The 26,646-nt window shown below is 39.5% G+C and overlaps 1 protein-coding gene across 4 annotated transcripts in view; it reads right to left on the bottom strand.

The window, feature by feature from the left end:
• ift70 (intraflagellar transport 70) overlaps positions 1 to 26,646 on the bottom strand; it is a 67,960-nt gene that overhangs the window by 21,412 nt on the left and 19,902 nt on the right. The window contains exons 7-15 of one of the 4 annotated variants that reach the window (XM_048552640.2): positions 26,200 to 26,328; positions 24,536 to 24,648; positions 19,613 to 19,765; positions 16,605 to 16,670; positions 13,677 to 13,730; positions 12,149 to 12,214; positions 9,500 to 9,576; positions 5,514 to 5,724; positions 413 to 442 (exon numbers count right to left, since the gene is read on the bottom strand). In XM_048552640.2, the coding sequence (XP_048408597.2) occupies positions 413 to 442; positions 5,514 to 5,724; positions 9,500 to 9,576; positions 12,149 to 12,214; positions 13,677 to 13,730; positions 16,605 to 16,670; positions 19,613 to 19,765; positions 24,536 to 24,648; positions 26,200 to 26,328 (899 nt within the window). The remainder of the gene's footprint in view (positions 1 to 412; positions 443 to 5,513; positions 5,725 to 9,499; positions 9,577 to 12,148; positions 12,215 to 13,676; positions 13,731 to 16,604; positions 16,671 to 19,612; positions 19,766 to 24,535; positions 24,649 to 26,199; positions 26,329 to 26,646) is intronic. The other 3 variants (XM_048552642.2, XM_048552641.2, XM_048552643.2) reach the window with 3 other exon arrangements.

Below are 26,646 nucleotides of genomic sequence, written 5' to 3'. Positions count from 1 at the left end.
TCTGTTAAATCAGGTCAAAAAGTTAAAAAAATCTATTGACAGTTCGATTTTACTGAGAATCTCCTCAGGAACATCTTTACCTGATACCCTAGCCCAAATGTAGAAAAACAGAGAAATATTATCTAATATTGGCCCAATGGCAATGAATAGTGGGGCAAGATCATATCAGACTAGCCCAACTACAGCTAACAGAGGTGAGAAGTGATGTTACATTTTCCTAATGTAGTAAACACAGGTAGATGTTCAAATGCTTTGTACAATTTAAGCAGCAATCAACACATTATCCTCTTTATTTATCAGTGGTAATGGAAACTCACAGAATTATATCAACCAACTGCCCAGTGTCTCTTAATAACTTATTTTAATTTTGGCACAGTTCAAAAAAATCTGATTATAATGGACTCTAAATTACCTGCAATTTTGCCATGTTCAAGTACAAATCCTGATGGAATATAGATGCAATATTTTAAGAACAAGCTCTCTTAAAATGGAAAAACTAGAAATGATATTTTACAAAAATTAATTATTTTTACAGTATTTAAAGAAACATTTATAATTTCTCTTTTGGAACAACGTACTACAACAATTTTATCTTCTTAAGCAATCCTTTTCATAGCAGTAATTCCAATTTTCCTCTTTGCTATAATACTAATGGACCTTTTCTAATAAAGCATATATCATGAATTATTAGCATTGGAAAGGTATTAAAATTACAAGTTTTAACAGGTGACATAAACACGGGCCTTTAAAATTGCCATTTTTGTTTAGATAGTTGGTGGGAAGATGCGCAGGTCCTAAAGTCATTATGACACAGAAGGAGGTCATTTAGCCCGTGAGTCCATGTTGGCTCTCTGTAGGGCAATCCAATTAGTCTCATTTCCTTGCTCTATCTTTGTCAATTTAATGCCCTTTATGAGTCCTTCCTATGGCATTCCAAAATCATACATTATCTCTGCTTCCACCACATTTGCAGGTAAGGAGTTTGAGGCTATTATCATTCGCAGCGTAAAAAGATTCCTCCCTTATCTCTTGTCTAAACTCTTATCTCACAGTCCTTGTTCTATGTCATGGGGTACATATGTTCCCTACCCATCATAATCTTATTTATTTTGATCAAATCTCCTCTGAATTTAGTTTCTCCATCAAGAATAGCCCAAAATCAACAGAAGAGGAAACAAGTTAATAGAAAAGAAAAGGGTTGAATTGGAATAGAGCAGATTGCAGACAAATGAGTGAGCTGGGTAAGGAGAGATAGAAGGAGAAACTGCTGCACAAAATTGTACACTAACAGCCACATTCTTTCAAAGATGAAATTGCAAAGTTGCTGAATAAACATATACTATTAAAAATATTGCTTCAGAATAGGGCTTCTACAAAAAGAGGTTAAAACAAACTAGGAGTGGGGAAAAGGTCATCAGATTTATAGATCTGGTAACATTGAAAGAAACAAGAAAATGATGGAAGATTAAGAAAGGTATAGGAAGCAACAGAAACACAAAGAGAATAAAAAACAATGAAGTATTTTTCAAATATATTAGCAAATTATCAAATGGGAAGTGGGATCCAAACACCTAGTGAGTCAATTGACAACGAAAGGAAATTAGCAGCAATACTTAATTATTTGTTCTAGTATTGACTGATGAGAAACATGTTGGGCAAGAGTTATCTCTATTTCTGTAAAATAAGATATTATATCATTGCCCATCGTTGCTTTGTGGGCACTTTGTAAGAGTTCTTCTTCCTGTCATTTCCCTATATTCCTGCAAATTTCCTCCCTTTAAGTATTTATTCTATTATCATTTGCAAGTTATCAGTGAATCTACTTCCCTTTCAGACAGTGCATAACAGATTGTAATAACTCTCTGCTTAAAATAAATTCTCCTCACCTCACCTCTGGTTACTTGATCCCTTGGTGAGTAGCAATGGTTTATTTTTATATACTTGACCAAAATCTTTTGCGATTTTGAACACCTCTATTGACCTTAAACATCTTTGGTCTAAAGTCAACTATTACAGCTTCACTAACTTTAGTCCCTCCTCCTCGGTACCTTTCTAGATCTCTTCTGCCTCTATAATATGGCAACCGTTCCATAGTATAATTCCCAGAAATTGGGGGGTGGGTTGGGGGGAATATTGGAAAATATGTTACAGTGTTCTACAGTTGGTGGTTGTACACAGGAAAACTGAACAGCAATTCACGCCTTACAAAAAAAGAGAGACAGAGCCAACCTGAGTAATGACAGATCAGGATATTATTAAGCTGGACAGGACTGAGAAGACATCTACCAAGCCTCTTCCGGGATGCCTAACCTGAAGAAGTTACCCTCCTCCCTCCGGACCAACCTCAGGGCCAGCATCTGCAGTTCCCATTATCTCTGATACTATTTTAACCTCACTGCGAAGCCTCTTCCGGGGATGCCTAACCTGAAGAAGTTACCCTCCTCCCTCCGGACCAACCTCAGGGCCAGCATCTGCAGTTCCCATTATCTCTGATACTATTTTAACCTCACTGCGAAGCCTCTTCCGGGATGCCTAACCTGAAGAAGTTACCCTCCTCCCTCCGGACCAACCTCAGGGCCAGCATCTGCAGTTCCCATTATCTCTGATACTATTTTAACCTCACTGCGAAGCCTCTTCCAGGGATGCCTAACCTGAAGAAGTTACCCTCCTCCCTCCGGACCAACCTCAGGGCCAGCATCTGCAGTTCCCATTATCTCTGATACTATTTTAACCTCACTGCGAAGCCTCTTCCAGGGATGCCTAACCTGAAGAAGTTACCCTCCTCCCTCCGGATCAACCTCAGGGACAGCATCTGCAGTTCCCATTATCTCTGATACCAGGGTGTAGCTGGGTATGAAAGGATTGAGTTAAGAAAGAAAGGCTGGATTGGCTGGGGTCTTTACTTCTTGGAACATAAGGGATCGAGAGGCAACCTTTTAGAAGTTTATAAAATAATGAGGGATACTGATAGGGTGATGATAGTTGTCTTTTCCTGAGGATGGGGGATTTAAGACTACAGGACATGTTTTTAAAGGTGAGAGGAGATTCAAAAAGGACATGAGAAGCAATTTTTTTTTTTTACACAGAGGGTGGTTTGCGTGTGGAATGAATATCCTGAGAAAGTGGTGGCTCTGGGTACAATTACAACGTTTAAATGACACTTGGATAAGTACATGAATAGGAAAAGTTTAGAGGGATATAGGCCAACAGCAGGCAAGTGTGACTAGTTTAATTTGGGATTATGTTCGAAATGGGCTGTTAGACTGAAGAGTCTGTTTCCGCGCTGTATGACTCTGTGGTCAGGAAAAATTTGGTGTCTGCATTCAAAAATTAACTTCTTAAATGTGGTGGAAAGGAAATAATTAGAAGAGTCAAATTAGTTTGAGCTTCATACTACAGGGGAGATGTTTGTATCGTCAAAGATTTCAATGAAGATTTGTGAAGATGTTACCTTATATGAGTAGAATCAAATGTGAATAAAGACTTTGAAAATTGCTCCTGTTCTGGTTAGAAAATGAGAGATTATGGAGTAATTTGACAGAGATATTCAAAACTATTAACAAAAGGAATGAGAATGCTGAAACAGCCTGTTCCCAGTGATGGAGAGGTAGAGATTGTAAAGGTACAAAGACAAATTTAGGTATAAAAAAGTTAGAGCAACGGTTTTATACAATGGGCAAGGAAACATTAAAACGTGCTATCAGTTAGTGACTGAAGAAGGGACTGTACTACTATTTAAGAATAGGTGGGTTGAAAAGAACGTAAATGAAATATGACAGCAGGACAAGCATAAGGGATCAGGAACACAGAATAGACATTCACAAGAACTGGGTGGGCAAATAGCCTGTTTCTGTATGAATTTTAACTAATTCTATACATTGGCCCATAATGTTCATTAAGAACATCAATTTTCAAATCAATCTGATATCATATTTTGATCACCCTCGTAACTAATATTTTTTGCCTATTAACGAGCCTCGCAGTACAATGTAGATGTAAATACTGTAGAGCTTGTTCGCCTGTGGTCAGTGAAGCATTGGAAATATTTTATAGTTGATTAACATTCACAACTCAACTTCTTTTCAGTGTTTCACCTCAAAAATTCTTAGCCCTTGCTACATAGTACAGATTTGGACATGTTAGCAATTTTAATTATTTTAGTTTAATTGAAATGAATACAATAGGCCTAATTTAACTTTTGACTTTTAAAAAAAAAACTTTTCCTTTGGAGCATTTGACTGTTATCTAAAGACATAACAGAAAAAGTTATAAAAACATCTTAAAAATGTGATGTGAAAATTTTTAGTAAATTATGTTCATGCAAAATTGATCTCATTTCTTATATGATTCAAGCTGCTAAACAGGATTGCTTAACATCTAATTACTCCTTAAATGGGCTAATGGGTTTTAACTCAAGTTCTTCACACGGTGATTTTGTTCTGTAGAACCTATGAAATTCTGGGACATTGGGAACGTACTTCATAAAGGTTTTTGAGATTGATCTAAAATTCAACATTCTTTTTGACTTTGCAGAATGCCACATTTTGGTATAAAAATCTATTACTCGAAAAAAGAATGGGCAGCTTTATTTGTCTTTGAACTAAATCCAGGTAAACTGTCGAAATACTACATTTTCCAATTTGATATCTCTAAAAATTAAACATTATGTGTCCCCAAAAAACTGGTACATGTTCTGTTGTAACTTAATAGACAGACAAAAATCACCAAATAAAAGTATCTCAGCACTAACTAGTTGGTCAATTTAAGCTTAGGTTTGTGCTCAGTGAGGACGTGTTTATTGTTTAATCATAGAATCTGCGAAATTTAGTTTTTACACAAAGGGAAAACTTCCAAAAAACAAACAACGTAACAGAGAAGAGCAGCTAGTGATCACTCAATTGACAGATGCCACTGAAGTTTCAGATTTGTCTTTACCATGTTTTCAAATTCAAAGTTAACCATAGGATTTTGACAATGGCTGCTAAATAACAAAGGAGGTCAGGTTAAGGGCACAAGTCTGAGAACTTATTTGAAAATGCATACCAGGATATGGCAATGCAGTATCCAACAAATATGAATTATGATTATATCCACCACTTGAAAATATAACATTACTGATTATCTAAATTATTAAGCTTTCATTTACAATAAAAATTAAAAAAACCGCAGATGCTATAAACCAGAAATTGCTGGAAAAGCTCAGTGAGTCTGGCAGTATCCTGTCGAGAGAAATCAGAATTAACATTTTGAATCAAGTGACCCTTCCTCAGACCTCAGTTCTCTCCATAGATGCTGCCAGACCTTCTGAGCTTTTCCAGCAATTTCTGTATTTGTTTCATTAATAGTAGTTTGACAGCTATTACAGTATAAATAACAAGCGATACAATATTCAGGGACACGGTCTTAAAATTACTGGGCTAAGGAAAAGAACAAAACACTCAATAATCACTTAAAAATGATAATTCACTATTGTTTAAAAAAAACAAAGCTGCATGCAAATGTTGGTGCCTTACGTTGTCATAATGCTTTTTCACAATTGGTTCATAAAAGCCTATTGCCTCTTTATACTTGTTTTCTTGCATAAAGAGAACATGGGCAACATTCAATTTCCAAACATCATGCTCATTGCAGAACTCCACTGACTTTCGGAAGATCTTCTCAACCATTTGGTAGTTTTCCAAATTCCAGTAGATTCTGGCCTGAGCCATAAGCACTGGAATATACCTGAAAAATAAGAACGAAAGCATATAAGAATTACGAGCAGGGCTACCAGAACCTGAACTACCATTCAATTATGTTGTGGCTGATCTCTAATTTCAAATGCACTTTATGGCCTGAAGTTGGTTAGATCAATTGACTGGGTGACAGGTTTGCAATGGATATTAACACCAGCAGTGTAGGTTCAATTGCCGCACCAAGCTGAGATTACTATGAAGGTGTCTTCTTCTCAAAATCTCTCCCTTTGCTGAACCAGCATTTATTGCCTGCTCCTAGTTGCTTGAGAATGTGGTGGTGAGTTTTCTTCTTAAACTTCTGCAGTCCACATGCTGTAGATTGACCCACAATGCCTTTAAGGGAGGGGTTTCCAAGATTTGTCTTTACCAATAAAGAAACTGCAAGATATTTCCAAGTCAGGATGGGGACTGTCTTAGAGAGGAACTCACAGATGGTAGTGCTCCCAAGTATCTGCTGTCCTTGTCCTTCTAGATGGAAGTAGTGCTGTGCAAGGATCTTTGGTGAATTTCTGCAATGTATCTTGTAGACAATACAAACTACTGACACTGAGCGTCAGTGGTGAAGGCAGTGAATGCTTGTGGATATATTGTCAATCAAGTGGATTGACTTGTCCTGGATGGTGTCAAGCTTCTTGAGTGTTGTTGGAGCCGCATCCATTTAGTTAAGCAAAGAGCATCTGATCACATCCCTGACTTGTGACTTGTAGTTGGTGGACAGGCTTTGTGGTGTTAGGAGGTGAGTTATTTGCCACATTATTACTAGCCTCTGACCTGCTTTTGTAGCCACTCTGTTTATGTGCTGTGTCCAGCTGAATTTCTGGCCCACGGTGATCCCAAGGATGTTGATAGGGGAGAATTCAGTGATGGTAATTCCACTGAATGTCATGGGCACTGGTTAGATTATCTCTTATTGAAGACGATCATTACCTGGTATTTGTTTGGTACAAGTCAGCCCCAGCATGGAAATGTCCAGATCTTGTTGCATTTGAACATGGACTGCTTCAGTATCTGAGGAGTCGCTAACGGTGCTGAGCACAGTGCTATCAGCAAACATCCCCACTTCCGACCTTGTGATGGAGGGAAGGTCATTGATGAAGCAGCTGAAGATGGTTGGACATTACCTTGCAGAGATGTCCTGGATCCGAGATGACTGACCTCCAAACATAACCATCTTCCTATGAGCCAGGTATGATTCCAACCAGCAGAGTTGTCTCCTGATACCCATTGATTCCAGTTTTGTTAGGGATCCTTGATGCCACACTTGACTGAATGTGGCCTTGATTTTAAGGGCTCTCTCTCTCAACTTGCCTCATGAATAACAGGCTTGATAAGGAGAATTCATTTAGGAGATAACACTTATGGCAGATCAGAGTTATGCAAGTAGCTGTGGTACAGATGGAACTTAAGACAAGAAGTTAAGGACAATAAGGTAATTGTCAGTGGCATTTCCACAGGGTTCATTCTGTAGCCCCTTCTTTCAACTTTGTCAATGATTTTGATATAAACTAAAGGCAGCGGTGTCAACGTTTTCACATGATGCAATTTTAGAAAGCAAAAGAAAGCTGTGGAATGATATTGATAAGCCTAAAACTTGATAGATGGAAAGAAAATGTCAATAAGCTGTGAATGGAAATTAGTGTGCAGCAATGAAAGATTTGGGATGACAGAATCATAGGACAGTGAAGAGACAGCATGGAGTTGCTAGTTCTGTGCAAAAGAAGCTAATCAAACTTGTGGCCTTAATGAAGGCAGTTACTGTGACAGGTGAAAGTCTTTAGGTGATTCCCTAAAACTGTAAAGTGAGTATTAAAAAACTTACAATTCGGAATACTTTGATTTCCTACAAAGTACAATACAGATTTATGAGAATATTGACAGTAATAAGAGTAACAAGACTGAATCTTCAGCAGTGAATATGATATACTCAATGAAAGAAAGTACAAATAAATCGTTTTAGAAGATAACAGAAACGGCAGAGCAGAGCTATGCAAGTAGACATTTAGAAGAGTTTGGAATCCTGCATGTAAAGAATGGAGGAAGTGAAGGCTCACGTTACGTCTCCTGTTCTTGCATCGAAAGATGCCAGGGAAATGGATCAGATACTGCAGTGTTAGAATTGGCAAGTGTGTAAGAGCATGGCCACTTTAGAATGCTGAAAGCTGAGGGAGAAGTTGTGCTTGCTGCTCAGAGAAACTACACCTGCCGGGAGGTTTAGATTTCATCAAATGCAATTTTACGTTCTATTCCCTGAATTTTCACAGAAGCGCACGGCCTCAGTCATTTCAAAGATGACACAAAGGATGAAATCTGGAAGTCCTACCTAGTAATACAAGTCCCGTCATTTTCACAGTCAGTGAGTCTGAGGAATGGGGAAGGTTACAAATTGCAAATTTACCATTTACAGAGGCAGAAGTTCACTGGAGCCACTTCTGCTCCTGCATAACTTTCCATATCCAAAGATTGGGAAGGATGAAGTATGCGGATTAGACCTTGAAGGAACAGTTCAAAGTTTTAACTTACTATAGTTGACAAGCCTTTTAAAGAGTTCTGGTACAGACCTTCCTGTTGCTCTACAAGCATTCAGTAGTGAGAGATTAAGAGAAGGAATCAGCAGTCAGGTGCAAGATAGTACCACTGGTGTCAAATCAATGTTATGCCTTAATTAATGTCACGATTTGCCTGCTCAGAGCACTTAGGACATTAGCTACATGTGTTCTAATGATCACACCAAGGTGACACCCTGTACAATTTTCAGAATTGAGTGCACTGCATTGGTTGTAATTTTGGTCCACTTATGGCACATATTCAAACATGCAAACTATGGTTAAGATTTTCTAATGGCCACACTGTTGTTATTCCAGTGTAGCTTGGAGCTGTGCAAGTCCCATCGTGGCAGATTCCAAAAGAATTGTCTGGACAACTGATGATCCAATTGGGCAAGGCCTGTACGCCTGGAACCCTCTGAAAGTCTCCATTTAAATTGGAGACTCCGGGTGACTTCAATGAAATAAAGTGAAAAGTTACTCAGAAAATGTTAAGATTATTTAATAGAGTCTAAGTCCAAGCTCCCAACCATACTTCTGCCTTATATACATCTAGGCCCTGATCTGACAATCCCCCAGGACCCCTACCCAGCTGGCATCCTGCCCTCTCCCCTAACTGGCACCCTACATATCTGGCACGTTACCTCTCAGCACCCTGACACTATATTTATCTTACATAATGTTTTATAGTAGCTGTCAAAGTGGTCTGTCACAATCTCTAAGTTCGAGAATAAAGCAAATGATTGCTTTAGGAAGTAGGCATGCTTGCCTTCGTCTCAGTTTTGCACTACGAAAGAACTGTGATGTTTATGAAAATGTGCACAGGATTGACATACATTGGAGAATCCAGCCCATTGTTGCATTCTTCTCTCAATGAGTAAAGATGCAAGGTTATGTTGCAGAAGCATAGTTTTTTTAAAAAATGGATCCACAATATGGGAAAGATATACCATATTGGAAAGAATGATCAAAAGCTTCCCTGAAGAATTGGATTTTAAGGGAGCTCTCATAACACGACCAAGGTGGAGGGGCACGCAGAAGAAATTCCAGAACTTTTGGCAGATAAAGGCATGACCATAAATAGCTTGAAGGATGTAGGAAGTGGATGGAAATTGTTTGCTCTGAAGTCTTTGCACAATTTCTATTCATTCAACCTGGCAAGTTTTTTTCCCAGCAATTATTAAAATATATAATTGAAGGATATTATAGAATCAAACTCACCTTTCAAGTGCTTCATCATACTCATTTACTGCCTTTTTCACAGCATCATCATCTCGATTATGTCTTGCTTCTTGTACCTAAATTGAAGATGTTATTTTGCATTTGTGATACTCACGAGAAAATTCATTTGAATATCAAAGAGGCACCAACTATTCTCCACTGTAGGTTACTGAAGTACCGCCAGATTTTACAAAGCTGTCAGTATAATGACTGATAATCCTTTCTCATAAAAAGAATAGTCTCTAAACTTTGAATTAGGCCAAACTTTGCTAAACTAAATACAGTACTGCATTGAAGAAAACATTTTCTTCGATGGAAATACATAAGCAAGTTCACAAACATTTAGGAAAAAAAACATTAAACTCAAGAAAAAAAAAGTGTTTAGTCAACTGGAAATACAAAAGTAAAAGACTTGAAATTATATTTTGACCAGGGCTAGTTTAATTTGGATAAATGCAAGATATTACATTTTGGCAATACTAACAAGGGGCAGGACTTACACAGTGAATGGTAGGGCCCTGAATAGTGTTCAAGGACTTAGAGAGACTTAGGAGTTCAGGTACATAGTTCTTAGAAAGTTACATCACAGGTAAACAGGGCAGTTAAGGAGGCATTTAGCACACTTGCTATTGTTGCTCAGGCCACTGCATATAGGAATTTGGACATCATGTCGAGGTTGTAATGTTGGCAAGGCCACTTTTGGAATACAGTCTACAGTTCTGGACCCCCTGTTGTAGGAAGGGTATTATTAAATTGGACAGGGGTTCAGAAAAGATGTTGCCAGAACTGGAGGGTTTGAGTTATCAGGTTAAGCTTGATGGGTTGGAACTTTATTTGCTGAAGTGTGGGAGATTGAGGGGTCACCTTACAGAAGTTTATAAAATCATGAAGGGTATTGACAAGGTGAATAGTAAAGGTCTTTTCCCTACAGTGGGGGAGTTCAAAACTTGGGGGCATATTTTTAAGGTGAGAGGAGAAAGATTTAGAAAGGATCTGAGGGGCAATCTTTTAACACAGCAGGTGGCTCGTATGTGGAATGAACTGCCAGAGGAAGTGACCGATGCAGGTGCAGTCAGAACATTTAAAAGATTTTTGGACAGGTACATGAATACAAAAGGTTTAGAGGGATATGAGCCAAATGCAGGCAAGTGGACGAGTTTAGTTTGGGAAACCTGGTCAGCACAGATGAGATGGGCTGAGGAGTTGGTTTCTGTTCTGTACGGCTCTAGATGATATGCCAGCTGAAAATGAGGTTCCACTGCTTGGATCAATCTGTCGTACAGTTCGGACAATGCACAACTGGAGCAGGAAAGAGGGGTTGTGATAGACACTGAAGACCTTAGACAGTGGCAGCTATCTTCTGAGGAAGATGATGAGGAAAACGAACAAGAGGAACATTGCCTTCTGCATGGCAGAACAATCATGAAACACAACAAGCTAGATAGATCTTTGCGGATACCCAGTTCCAACAGATGAGAACAGGGTAAAGCGATTATTCATTGACTGTAAATTTGTTGTTGCTTGAAATACTGGGAATCCTTGATTGTTTTCAGAGCAAATACAGCATTTTTTTTTGTTCCGCTATTTCTTTGCTTTTCCTGCTGTTCAATAGAAGTTAACATTTTTAACTTTTTGAAGCTTTCCATAATGTGATGGTCCCACATTTAGCAACAAGATGCTATGCTAAAATAAAATAAGATGCTATGCTATGCTGGGTGAGAGAGAAAGTGCAGCTCTCTCCTAGATATGGTTCTAAAGTGGTATGGCCTGAAGGACAGATTGCCTGTGTAGAATGATTCTTTTAGCAGCAGTTACAGTCGTTCAGACAGTTCTTGATATAAACAAGCAGTATTTATTCCTGTGGCATTCTGCTTTCAATGAATTGTCACCTGTGCCATCTGTATGCCAAAAGAAGCTGTTTTTTTTTCCATTTTACACCACTATGTGCATTGTGAGGGGCTATCTATGACTAGCAGTGATTGACCTGGTGCACAGCTGGCTTTAAATATGGCACCTGTGTGAAGAATCCTGGGAGATCCAGGCAGTGGCAAGTACACCCACCAGTGAGCAGACAATAGTGCAAGTGTGGCATAATTGAGGAGTGACTCACACAATATTGAGATGCACAGCATAAAATTGTGTGAGATAACTCAAAGCTCAGAGATGGAAACTCTCTGTGAAACTCCGCGAAATTGACAATTTGCTCATTTTTGGTATAGCTCAGGCCAGTATGTTGAAATTTAAACTGGGGCAAATCACAGATAGAAAGGACAGACCACAGATTAAAAAGGACAGCGTTGTTAATAAAATTTCAGTTATACATATCAAAATTGTTTCTACTGCCTTCTTGAACTGTGAAAAGTAGCCAACAGTTATTACATATTTTCTCCATCCAAAGCTTGGGCTTTGAATATAAGGCCCTGCGACACTGGGGAGAAGTAATTATAGATTTGCAATCGGTGTGGCAATAGTTTGATAGTTTGGGGTCAGAATGTGTTGCTATGCTAAAGCACATTTTTAATTTTTCTGTAAAACTTAGCTATACTGATAAGTTAAATAGCCCTTCTGATACACAACAACAAATGAGACAAGCACTAACAAGAATCCAATCTAAATCATAGTCAACTGTTTCTGAAATTAGTTAATTACCTGTTTGGTCAATTTCCGTAACTGCTCAGTAAGTTTGCCTGCCATTTCATCAAACTTTCTGAATGCCTAGAAAAATGTAGCAAATTAATTATGAATTTCAATGTTTGAAAAAGTTACTAGAACACTATCTAAAATGCCAAAAATATAACTTTCTATGATATGAGTATTTCATTAGACAACTATTGAGGGCAATATTCATGATTCCCATCGCACATTACAGAGAAGAAATAAAAACAAAATGAGAGCAGACAACAAGGCTTGTATTTTTCAGCAAACCAGGTCATGCAGTGACATCAGGGAATAGAGATGAGGAGTCCATGAGATGAAAGGACCACAATAAAATACTTTTCCCTAACTAGCATGTATCTTAGTCACATATGCTTTACCACACTACCAAATTTAAATGGCAATGAAGGCTTTGGACACTAGCCAATTTATCCATCTTTTGTAGCTGGTCCAGTACCGGTTCAGGCACTGTGGTGATGGGGGTGGAGGATGTTGGGCAGGGTTGTAGCAGATAGGACTCAGAGGTTGAGGTGATAGTGTCACCTAGGGAGGAAGAAAAGGCCCTACCTCCCCTATCCCACACTATCTAACCATTAGCAACTTCCTGAGATTCCCTCTAGTGGTAAAACTGCTCAGTGAAAACTTCTGAAGATGAGCCTTTTTGGAATTTTTAATTCATGTGCTCAGACATGATGAAACTCGGCCCAGGCCTTCCAGCTCATTGGCAGAGATCCAGCCACAAAAGCCCTCATTCAACCTAATATACAAACTTGTATCATAATAACTACAACTTGAAGCTGATCCGACTTTACTGAATGGCACAAAATGGAAACAACTGACAACAGTATGATTTGAAAATCATCTTGTTTTGAAAATAGAGCGTATGAGTTTTCAAAGAAATGAAGTCTTCTGCTGAATGAAGTAAATGCCTTCAAGGAAGTTCTTCAAAAAAGTGAGAAGTCTCCTTTAAAGGAATCTTCTTGCAGGTGCCCTCAAAATGATTAGTTTTAACGTTTCAGATTGGCAAACCCCTTGTAATTCCTTCTCATGTTCATCGTACATTGTGTTCCTCATGGATTAGGGTAAATCTTTTGCTCAATCTTCCATATCTAAGACTTAATAATAAAGCAATATCTTCTTACCAAATTACTCATTTAGCACATACAAGCTAGATCCTATGCACACGAACCAGACAACTTCTTGAACAGCCATTAGTTCTTGTTGGCCACATCTGCTGTTATTATAAACTTCTCTTCCCATCATATACTACTCAATTACTCTCTCACTGCTTTAAAGAAACAGAACCCTATTATCTTAAAAAGTTTAAGGTCTCATCTAATGTAATGTTATGATATTGGAGCAGAACAAATTAAGCATTCAGCTATATCCTCCTACAGTGTTAACTGCAAAGCTTATTTTTAATTCATAACGTTAACACTGTTTTTAACACATGCCGATGCAATTGTACTGGGTGAGGCGTAGTAGTTTCAGAATAAAAGAGGAGAAACTTTGGAGTTCTTACCTCTTCTGGTGCTGTCTGACACGTTATCATGGCATCCAAGAACTCATATAAGTACTACACAAGAAAAAATCCAGACAACCATTCAGACATTAACTAAATTTATAAACATGTACCCTGTCATGACAATGCTGACTTTTTTTTTACAGAATATAAATCTAAAGTTTAATCAATTGATTTGAGGAACGTTTGCTTAGAATATTTTACAAATACTTTAATTTTTGCATTCAGGGAGCATTCCCAAAATATGTCAAACTGACAAGCAACACTGACAAATAAAATGAAATCCAAGAAACTGCAGCAGTCTATGGTGCTGCTACATAGTAAATACATATTTTCCATATATAATTACTTGGATACTCTCAAGAACATTGCACTCTTCCGAAACCTAACTAGTTACTTCCTTTCGCAGGCCAATGAGGAGATCCAACACTAGATAAGCAATAACAAAAACAGAAGTTTCTGGAAAAGCTCAGCAGATCTGGCAGCTTCTGTGAAGGAAAAAATCAAGAGTTAACATTTCAGGTCCAGTGACCCTTCCTCAGAACTGATCACCAGACCCAAAATGTTAGCTCTGATTTTTTCTTCACAGTTGCTGCCAGACGTGCTGAGCCTTTCCAGCAATTTCTGTTTTTGTTCCTCATTTACAGCATCCGCAGTTCTTTTGGTTTTTAAGTGGATAAGCTGTGCCTGTTCAGCCTTCTAAAAACTATGTGAACATGTCTTTGACAATGAAGACGTATGAAAGCCAACAGAAGTCTTAGGCTGGAGTTTCACTCTCAGATTGGCTGGTAGAGTTGAGATATTTTCCAGTTTTCCACACTTGCCTCTGGTCTCAGTACTCCTAATCATGAGATAGAGTTAGGGCTGTTTAAAAGGTCTACGTTACTCCTCTGGAAGTTTGTCCCATTATTTTCTTAGCTATTAGACCATCCGAGCTTTCTTTCCTCACATCAGCACCCAGCTTCCCATCAGCATTCCATTCTCATACGTGACAATTCATATGCTTCAATGCTTCCCAGCCATACTCAAGACCCCTTATTGTTTCTAAGTTAACAGCGAAAAACTTAATAATCTTAGAATCCATTATTGAGAAAATATTAGAATTGATTATTACAGATGGTATAGCAGGGCACTTGAAGACTCAACAAAATCAGTCAGAGTCAACATGGTTTTGTAGAAGCGAAATTACTCATTACTAATTTTTCAGAATCTTTATGAAAGTTACAAACAATGTAGGCAAACGAATCTGCACTTGGATTTCTAAAAGGTATTTGAGAAGGGTTCACATCAAAGATTACTAGGAGCAATTAGAATAGAGGAAACATTATCATGCAAAGAATATCTGTTAGATTACAGGAAGCAGACAGTAGACATAAATAGATTATTTTTTAGGTTAAGACACTGCATCTGTTGGCGTCTATAGGGAGTGGTCTAGCTGGTGGAAAAACACTTCTGTTGATTCGCCATTCCTGACAACACCCTCTCCAACGCAACTGCATCTTCCTCAAATGTGATGACCAAAATGCTGCGCAGTTCTGTGGTTTAATTAAAGTTTTACATCATTCCAGTATAATCTCCCTGACCTTTTATTCTGTGCTTCAACTAATAACTCATATTGTGTGCTTTTTTAACTACTTTGTCTACCTAACCTGCCAATTGCAGGGATCCTTAGATGCAATATCTAAAGTTCTTCAGTTCCTCACCTTCTTAGCATCTTATATCTGATTATAACATAAATGAATAATGTCTTGTTTGTCCTCCAAAAATATATTCCCCTTGCATTTGGGTTGAATTTTGTTTACCATTTTTTCAGCTGTTCACAATATACATTTACGAGTTGGACGAAGGAATTGAATGCAATGTCTGCAATTTGCGGATGACCCTAAGCTGGATGACAGTGTGTACTCTGAGGAGGATGCGAAGAGGCTGCAGGGTGACTTGGACACTGGTTGAGTGGGCAAATACTTGACAAATGCAATATAAATGTGAATATATGTGAGGTTGTCCATTTCGGAAAAACAGGAAGGCAGACTATTATCTGCATGGCACCAGTTCAGGAAAAGGTGAGGTGCAATGAGACCTGGGTGTGATGGTGGAACAGTCACCAAAGGTTGGCATGCAGGTGCAGCAGGCAGTGAGGAAAGTTAATGGCGTGCTGGCCTTCATAGCAAGAGGATTTGAGTATCAGAGTAAGGATGTCTTGCTGCAGTTATACAGGGCATTGGTGAGGCCACACTTTGAGTATTGTGTGCAGTTTTAGTCTCCTTATCTGAGGAAGGACATTCTTGCTATTGAGGGTGTCCAGCAAAGGTTCATCAGACTGATTCCCAGGATGGCAAGACTGACATATGAGGAAAGACTGGCTCAACTGGGCTTGTATTCGCTGCCATTTAGATGAAGGGTGGTGGAGGGGGTGGGGGAATCTCATAGAAGTATATACAATCCTGATGGGACTAGACAGGCTAGATGCTGGAAGAATGTTCCTGATGTTGGGAAGTTCAAAACTAGCATTCACAGTTAAAGAATAAGGGGTAAGCCATTCAGGACAGAGAGGAGGAAGAATTTTTTCCATTCAGAGAGTTGTGAACCTGTGGAATTCTTCCCCACAGGAAGCCTTTGGGGCCAGTTCATTAGATATACTCAAGTGGGAGTTGGATGTGGCCCTTGTGGCTAAAGGGATCAAGGGGTGTGGGGAGAAAGCCGGAACGGGATACTGAGATTACATTATCGCATTGAGTGGTGTTGCAGACTTGAAGGGCTGAATACCCTACTCTTGCATTTATTTTCTATGTTTCTATTTATCTTCTACCTGACCAGCCCATTCCTATCTTTTTGAAGCCTACAGATTTATGTCCCACTATCAACCAATTTTTCTAATATTTTAGCATGACAAAACTACTAAATGGCAATTGCCTTTGTTTAACTTACCGGTGTGAGGAACTTGTAAGTTAGGTGAGCGTTTTCTGCCAAGACATCAGCAGCCAAGTCAAAATACTGAAAAAGTAAATTTTAAAAATATAGCAGTTTTTTAAAAAATTCCACCACTAAGTTATTGCTTGAAAATTGTGACCTATATGCTAAACATTCAAAATGGAATTTTACATTGGGATGATGAAGAACCAAATAAATATAACACATATGAAAATTATGAGATTTTGATAGCTTTTACACTTAATTACGATATCAGTGCTTCCAATTACACATTATTATGTAAGGTTAATCATCAAATTTGTCCGTACATGCACTTAAATATAATGGAAGACTGTCTATTAATACTTGGACTTTAAAATATTCGAAGAGGGTTGAACTGCAAATCTACATAACCTTTCATGTCAACTCATATAAATCAATCTCATTGCCCACGGAGAGAGTCTAAGCTCTAGTCGTGGGCACTTAAACAGCTAACAGAATGAGGTTCCACAAATATCCTTATTCTCAATGATGAAAGAGCCCAGCACATCAGTGCAACAAGGTTGAAGTATTTGCATCCATCCTTAGCAAGAGGAGCCAAATTAATGACTTATCCTGTTCTCCTCATGAGGTCCCTAGCATCACAGATTCTAGTCTTCAATTTAATTCACCACAATTTGCATCACAAAATTATTGAAGGCACTGTTTACCACAAAGGCTATAGGCTCTGACAACATCCCAGAAATAGTACTGAAGTCCTGTGATCCAGAACTAGCCATGCCAAAAGCCAAGCTGTTCCAGATAGTTATAATAGTGGTATTTAACAGGCAATAGGGGAAATTGCCCAGCTATATTCTATCCACAAAAGGAAGGACTATTCCAACTTGGCCAATTACTGCCCTATCATTTTATTGTCAGTCATCAGAAAAGTGATGGCACAGCTATCAAGGTCAATATCAACTTGTTTAGTTGGATTGAGTTACAGTCAGTTACACTACTGTAGCACACCAAGACTCCATCTAAATCCACAACATCTACTATCTCGAAGGACAAGGATAGCAAATACAAGTGAACACCATCATCTGCAAAGTTCCCCACCAAGCTACGAATCATTCTCTTGAAACTATACCACTGATCATTCACAGTTTCTGTATCAAAATCCTGGAACATCTAACAGCATTATGGGTGTACTCATACTCCAAGGATTGCAGCAATCCAAGAGGCAGCTCATCACCACTTGCAGAAGGTCAATTAAGGAAGGGTAATGAATGCTGGCCTAGCTATTGCTGCCCACATTCCTCAAATGAATAAAAAACATACAAAAGTACAAATACGGAGAACTTCTAGCCCAGAGCAGTGCAGCCAGAAAATTTGCATCATCCAATTTGCTAGTTGAAAACTCTGCCAATGTGTAAGAAACTTGTTTGACCATTGGTCTTCTGTTTATTGAGAACCATATTTGATGTTTTGCATGCTACATATATATTAGCATGGCTGAGGTGAAGGCTTATTAAAAATAGAAAAGGGTACTTCTATATAGTACGTCTTTTCCCTTTGACATATATAGAAAGATGGGCAAAATGACAGATTATGTCCCGCAGCATAAACTATCAATTTTAATTTGATTTTGTTTTAAAGAACAAAAATATAAATAACCCAACTTCATGGGAATAACACTTTTACACTATTTCAGATCCTTTAGTTGTTCAAGATGGATATCTCAATGCAGTCATAAACATGCAAATAGATGCTGTGCTTTGAATAAATTATACTGTAAAATATATGCAACAGAACAGTCTGGGAACTGAAACATGACGGTGAAGTCCTTAATATTACATTTTACGGCCTGACTATAAACTTGAGAGCAAATTTAGGACAAAATTCAGACCCCTGCAGTCATAATAGACAAACAGGAGTTAATTAAGGAAGGCCAGCATAGATTTGTTGAGGCCAAATCCTGCTCAACCTACCAGTGTTCTTTGATAAGATAATGGAGAGCTGATGAAGGTAATGTTGTTGATCTGAGGTACATGTATTACAAAAAGGCTTTTGATAAACTGCCCACAAAAGACCAAAATTGGAGCTTACGGAATAAAGCAGAGTAGAAACATGGATACAAAATTGGCTCAGTGACAGAAAACAGGGAGTAGTGGTAAATGCTTGTTTCTCAGGAAAGCTTATAGCAGCTCTGCAGGAGTCAAAGGGCTCTTGCTTTTCCTGATATATATTAATTATATTAGATCGCTGTGTACAGTGCACAATTTCAAAATTGCAGATTATATAAAACTTAGAAAATATTTGTCAACTGTGAGGATAGAGCATAATTTCAAAAGAATTCAAGATAGATCGGTGGAATGAACAGAATACTGGCAGAAAATATTAAATGCAAAGAAGTGAGAAGTAATTCAACTCCATAGGAAGAATGTAGGTGGACATTTCTGAAGTGCGTGCAGGGAGCTGGGTTTTAGGCCCTCTTTCACGGGCAGCATTTTATAGCTTTATAAAACTGATAAAACCTGAAACTAACATAATTGGAGAATACAACCGATCATACTGCCTCATCATTCCCCTCTTCATCTTTCAGCCCTAGCTTTTGCCATACAGGGATAAAATTCCACGTCAATATGAAAACAGTAGTGCACTGCCCAACCCTACGCTGGTGTTGATGGAAAAATTAGGCGGCATGTGAACTGATCTAACATTTAGGCTCTATAAGTTGTATTTAACCTCTTTGCAAGTATCAGAGATCTTTCTTCACTTAAAATACTCCTGATAGTTTCCCTACTGTCTAATATAGTTCCTCACAATCTCCTTTTCCATATTCTCCCAACTTTTGTTTCTCTAAAGGGTGTTAGACAGTAAAAACGAACCAAAGATAGACTGATGACTTCACCAAAAAAAGACAGTCATGATGCTGATTGAAAGTATCTGTTCCACACTATTTCTTTCAAAGTAAAGTAATCCCACTGTAGGCAGAGCATATCACATACAAACAAGCAAAAATAATAGCAAAGCAGTAAACACACTTCGTATTTGCAGTACAGCAAAAGCAGGTTGCCAAAGGTTTCTGGTGGGAATGGATTCTGCTGAAGTAAGAATTGTAGTTTTTCAAATCCCTCAGTAGGTTTGGAATCCATGTTCATTAGAGCTTGGTTGTGTAGAGTAACCGGGTCAAGTTCCTGGAAAGAAAATACAGTGGATGAACCCATGCTTGACTAACCTCATTCAAATAAATGACAACATAAAAACAATGCAAGAGATAGCAACAACTGCAGATCCTGGAGTCTGAGATAGCACAGTGTGGACCTGGAGGAACACAGCAGGCCAGGCAGCGTCAGAGGAGCAGGAAAGCTGACGTATCAGGTCGGGACCCTTCTTCAGAAATGGGGGAGGGGGAAGGGGGCTCTGAAATAAATAGAGAGGGGAAGGGTCGGGCTGGGGAAGGTAGGTGGGAATGGCGATAGGTGAGTGCAGGTAGAAAGTGGTGGGGATTGGTCAGTGAGGTGGAAGGAGCGGAAAGGTGGGGGAGGAGACGGACAGGTCAAGGAGGCAGGGCAATCATCTCCATCTCCTTGACCTGTCTGTCTTCTCTCTCACCCCTCCTCTCGCGACTTACATCCCAGCTTCGTGCCCCCTCTCCCATTTCTGAAGAAGGGTCCCGAACCGAAACGTCAGCTTTCCAGCTCCTCTGATGCTGCCTGGCCTGCTGTGTTATCTATTAACAATACAAGCTTTCCTAAAGCTGTTAGATTGTATACTGAAAACGAAAAAAATGCTGGAGCTCACAGCAGGTCAGGCAGCATCCATGGACAGAAAGCAAGCTGGCAAGCCCGTATTTTATTAACGTGGGAGCGTAAGGGTATGATGTTTTTGCCAATGCATTATATTCACCTTAGAGAGGGGAAGCTTAGGAGGTATGGTGAAAACAGAGCAGGGGCTGGTGTTGGGGGTATTGACCTCTGAGAGCCAGAAAACAATGGCATCTGAGTTCTGGGAAGGCAGGAGGGTGCTAAGGGACAGTATGGGATTGAATCTGAGGGATGGGAGGGGATGGGGTCCAAGAGACGGAAAGGGCAGGGTGGTGCAGGATGGATGCTGGAGTCCATAAGTTGCTGGAGCTTGTGCGCCACAATGCCCAAAAGAAAGAGAAAAAAAGTCTTTTGTTGAGGTGATGGACGAGATGAAGGATGAAGTGAAACAGCTTGGCGAGAGGGTGAGTCAATGTTCCTGCAGGATGCAGTCGAGTGTACAAATATGATAGCGCATGGCAATGATCGTGGATTGTAGGCTGTAATGGGAACAGCAGTCCAAGAATGTCTTACGCCCTGGAGAATATAATCCTGGGTGGATTTGAAACACAAGGGTGAAACTCAAAATTGAAATCCATGTGGGGTAAGTCGGAGTCATTGGCAGTCACTCAGAAAGAAAACATGGCTGTGAAAGTGAGTTTTGGCAAACATCTTGTTGAGCACCAGCAGTGAAAAGGAAAACAAAGATGTGCACTTTGAAAGAGACAGCTGGAATTCCTGTCAGAGCTATGAGCAAAACGACTTCAGGGTGGGCATTCCTCAAAGACACATGCCAGTCTATTAACCACAATGTAGGAACAAATAACTATAGATGCTGGAATCTGTGCTGAAAACAAAAAGCGCTGGAGGTCACAGCGGGTCAGGCAGCATCCATGGAAAGCAAGCTTGCTTTCTCTTTACAGATGTAGCCTGACCCATTGTGATCTCCAGCATATTTTGTTTTCAGTACAAGTTCAAGCATCTATAGTAATTTGCTCCAACATTAAATTCTGCCTCAGTTTCTAAAATAAGTTGCAATATTTTGAAAGGTCATCCAATTAATTTTTCTCTACAAGTTAAAGGACTTGAAATGTCAAATCTGTTTCTCTCTCCCTAGATACTGCCAGACCTTAGTTCATAGAACCCCTACCATTTGGAAACAGGTCCTTCAACCCAACAAGTCCACATCAACCTTCACAGCATCCCACCCAGACCCATCTCCATACAACCCACCTAATCTAGACATTCTGAACACTATAAGCAATTTAGCATAGCCAATCCACCTAACCTGCACACCTTTGGACTGTGGGAGGAAACCGGAGCACCCGGAGGAAACCCACACAGACACGGGGAGAATGTGCAAACTCCACACAGTCGCCTGAAGGTGGAATTGAATCTGGGTCCCTGGTGCGTTGAGGCAGCAGTGCTAACCACTGAGCAACCGTGCTGCCCTGCTTGGTTTCTGAAGTACTTTCTGCTTTTAAGTTGTAAGTCCTGAATTGATTCACTGTGAACATACTGTGTCTCTTTTGCAGCCAGCGGTATTTTGAAGATCGAGGATGTTGTTAGTCTTGCCACCACTGGTCCACTTGTGACCATCAGATAATATGTTCTAGTGTCTTTGCTGAATTGCATCACTGCATTGTTTTTAAGTGCACTCAATGAAAAGGACTGGCAACCAACTGCATGCATTTAATTTAGAATTCAGACAGAACTTATAGAGTCATACAGCATAGAAATACACAAACTTCCATGCCGACTTGGTTTTAGTGTGTGTTTGCCAGTTTCTTTAAGAAAGTTAGGTTGATTCTGGCATAAGTTTCTAGTTGATTGGCTTTGTCCAAACAGTGCGTTTACATTCACGATGTGGAAAGCCTTTCCGACTCCTGATTGAAAGTTGCTCCACGTAATACAGGTCTGCCTGTGAACTTTGTATATTGGCTTAAGTTTATCCTGGTTTCTGGTGCATTATTTGCTGCTGTTGCCATATAGTTGCATCTGTCTTCTGTTCGGTTATGACCTGTTGTAACCTCTGGTTGCATCTTTGGAGCCATAATTCTTGCACAGGTGGATGCAGCGTGCTTTTATCCTTGTGCCTTGAGCAGATCTTGGAATGCAGGACAACTTTATAGTGGGTGTGGCAGATTACACTTGCCCTATAGCATGCTTGCTTTGTGTGTCCTGACTACAGCATCAATACTGTTTGCTACCCTTAATGCTTGCAATTTTTTTTCAGGTACAATATATTCATATTCTCTGCCATCTTTTGGCATTAAAAAAATGCTGCGCTATTTATGGAAGGGTTCAGTATGTGTTGAGGTAATCTACAGCTCCTTTATCCATTCCAATAGTTTAGCCTCTGACTGTCACTTGTACTCTTGTCGCTGATAAATTGAAGTATTAATCCATGTGAATTGATTCTTTGATCTACTCTGGCTCAATCTGCCCGATGGCACAGCTTTGGTTGCCCGACACAGTCATGAAAATTGCCCAGTGCAGGAAGGCCCCCTAGAGGGTACCGAAAGGAACAGAAACTTCTGGAAGCATGGCCTCTGCACGTCCCAGACACAGAAAGGGAGGAAAAGTCAGGTCAGAGTTAGAGGAGTGATGGTTCCCTGGGGTAGGAAAGCAAATTCAAAGAGTGGGATTCCAAGATCTTATACGCAAAATTCCACTGGACCCCAGAGATTCCTCATCCCTAATTGGCATTATACCACTTCTTTGCAAGCTCCAGTGGCTTTCAAAGTCACCAGTTTTATCCTCAGTTATAAAAAAACTCAAAAAAAAGCTAAATGGAAATTAAAGGGGAGTGAGATTAAACAAGTTAGAACTCTGAATGATTTTAATTAAAGCAAAATGAAAAGGTTTTTAATAACTGGTTCTGAAAGACAAAGCATTTACAGTTGCAATTCCCACGCTTCCACCCTCAAAACCCCCCCAACGAGAATAAAGACAGAATCCACATTGTCCTCACATATCACCGTACCAATGTCCACATCCAGCGTATTATTCTCTGCCACTTCTGCCACCTATAACCCGACCCCATAACCAAACAGATATTTTCCTCCCCACCCTTATTTCCTTTTGTAGGGACTGCTCTCTCTGTGACTCCCTCATCTGTTCGGCACTCCCCATGGACCCAACCACCCCCAGCACCTTTCCCTGCAACCGCAGGAAGTGCTACACCTGCCCCTAAACTACCCCCCCACCCCCCTCACCTCCATTCAAGGCCCAAAGCAAACTGTTCATATTAGACAGGAGTTCACCTATACATCCATCAACTTGGTCTACCGCATCCACTGCTCCCAGTCCTCTACATTGGTGGGACCACGCGTAGACTTGGAGACCGTTTTGTAGCTGCATCTGTGCTCTGTATACGACAAACGACAACATCTTTCGGTCGTCAACCATTTTAACTCCCCCTCCAACTCCCTGGGTGACTTGTCTAACCTGGGCTTCCTCCAGTGTCACAATGATAGCACTTACAAACTGGAGGAGCAGCACCTCATTCCACCTTGGAAGCCCACAGCCCGATGGCCTAAACATGGAATTTACCAGTTTTAAAATCTCCCCACCGCCCACCTCATCCCATGTCCAACTCTCCATCTCACGTTGCCTCCTTGACCTGATACAACCTGTCCATCGTCTCTCCCACCTATCCACCACACCCATCCCACTGAGCACTCCCCACCACTCCTTACCTGTATTCACCTATTACCATCCCACCTACCTTCCTCAGCACCACCCCTCTTCTCTATTTATTTTCCAGCTGTTTCCCCTCGCCATTTCTGAGGAAGTGTCCTGATGTGAAATGTCAACTTTCCTGCTCCTCTGATGCTCCCTGGCCTACTGTGTTCCTCCAGCTCCACACTGTTTTGTCTCTGTCTCCAGCATCTGCAGTTGTTGCTATCTCTACTTAATTTTATCCTTTTATTTTAATTCACAAACTTCTGCAGCAACGATTAAAGTTGAAAATACTGCATGGATCAAGAGCTGCCAGATTCATTCAGCAGAAAAAATAGAAACATTGTACCCACAGGCTCAATCATTTTAGAATGTGAGTGGATTATGTGGGGCATTCCTACTACTTGAGAACACAGGAAGTTATTGTATTTTTAACTGCGGATTAAGATAAAACAAAACTTTTAAAAATGGCCTTACCTCTTCAGAACGTGGCGGCATGTCTGTCAATGCTTCTTGTGCTGCTTCATCTGTTTGATGACAAGAGATGGACACTATAGTTGCCACTGCAACAATATTCTGCACCCATAGCCCTTTGAAGCCAGATTACAAATAACTATATGACAGAGAAGATAATCAGAAAGAACTTCTTGGTACAGAACTAAATACAGAACTAAAACATTGCTAAAATGACACAAGGTATCGAAGCTTTACATTTTGCAATCATTAGAACTAGACTGCAAGAAACAGGCTGAGGGAGAAAGGAACACCATTTTAAACATCATGTGAAGACATTGCCAACTGATCAGACTATAGTTGGCATGGATATGTTGCAAGAACAGATGACTATCAACCTTCATTCTTAGCCCAAGCAGGTAGATTCTGATTAGTCAGGGTGTTGCCATGTGGATGCAGCAGCAATTGGTTATCTCCATAAAACCTTTTTATAAAAAATGTACACTGTATATATAAATTCACATTACCTATCTAAAACAGATAGGTATATATAGCTTGTGGCATGAGCAAATGCACTAAACTGTGAGCCTGACTGATGATCTTAAATCGACTTCTGCTGCAACTCTTAGCGCAGTCTGGATTATTAACAAATGATGTCCAACAGCAGAATCTAATGGAGGATGTACTTTTCCAAGGCTTGCAAACATTGACTGGTTGAACATGATTTGTATGCTGCCTGTTGCGAATTGGCAATGGGGCGTGGTATCTGATATGGTCTGCCAACATATATTTATCTGTAACATCATTGGAATGCAGAAAATCCAGGGGATAAGGTTTCTCCCTAAAACTGGCTGAACACAATGAATCAGAACCAGAATTTTCTTGCAACTGCACTCATTTTCCTGCTGAAATTTAGACAGAAGTGAGCCACAAACCTTGTTAACGTGAAATATAGGTTCTGCCAATTTCTGAGAAGCTGAAGCACATGAAGCAAAAATAATTCTGAGGAAATTTCAGGCCAAGGTCACAGGGTAAGTTCGTCAACATCAGAAATAAAGCATAAATCACAACCTTACAAACTCTTGAAATCATATTTTAACAAAGCAATGTAAAACAAACAAATTGGAAAAGAGAAATAAAAAAGAGAAAAATCTTGGCCTCCTTGAGAGTCGTGACCCATTGCGATTGTCATTTTTGAACATCACTATTATACCTTCCATTATGCTCCCATGAGAGATCAGAACCTTATTCAGCATTCCAAGTAGATTTAGTCAAGATTCTATCTATTTAGACAGAAACACACAGCATGGAAACAGATTCTTTGGTCCAATCAGTCCATGCCAAACATAATCTCAAACTAAACTAGTCCCACCTGCCTGTTCCTGGCCCATATCCCTCCAAATCTTTCCGATTCATGCACTTATTCAAACTGTCTTTCAAACATGTTTACACTTTGGTCCTCTTGAATTGCATTCTAAGCATTATTTTCATTTTAAGGTCTATTAAGCCATTATCTTATTATCTCTTTGTACCAAGGACCTTGGGCCTCTCTTGATATTATTTAGTTGTCTTTTTTTTTCAATTTCATCTGCAACCTTTTTGGAATTTTCAGAAATGCATTTAGCCTCACTAAAAAGTATGACACAAGTTAGAAAACTGTTCCAATTATTTTTATCTTAAACACTTACAGTTCTTCAGTTGGTACTCGATAGCTGCTTTAAGATTAAAAGCTTCAATCAATGCAGTTTCATGGAGCACTAATGTGTTCCCAACACTTCTTACATCAATTCCTTCAGTTGTCATACCAACACTAAGCTCTGAAAAGGAACACAACAACAAATCATGGAAGTAGTGTTGGAGATTAATGAAGTTAATAAAAAAAAAGCAAAGAAAGCAGTGGAGTTCACTTCCAAGACACAGAATTGAAAACTAGAAGGGTTATGTTAAACTTCTATCAAACTTTGGTTAGGATTTGCTTCGAATATTGTGTTCACTTGTGGTCTTTATATTACAGAAAGAATACAGAACAATTGGAGACAGTGTAAAAACAAAATTTGCTAGAATGATGTGGGAACTGAAAGGTTATATCCACCAGGAAAGACACAGGTTAGGATTGTTTTCCATACATTAAAAAA

This window comes from Stegostoma tigrinum, chromosome 23, assembly GCF_030684315.1.
Source record: "Stegostoma tigrinum isolate sSteTig4 chromosome 23, sSteTig4.hap1, whole genome shotgun sequence".
NCBI classification, from domain to species: Eukaryota; Metazoa; Chordata; class Chondrichthyes; order Orectolobiformes; family Stegostomatidae; genus Stegostoma; species Stegostoma tigrinum.
This window is presented reverse-complemented; position numbering and strand designations above follow the sequence as displayed.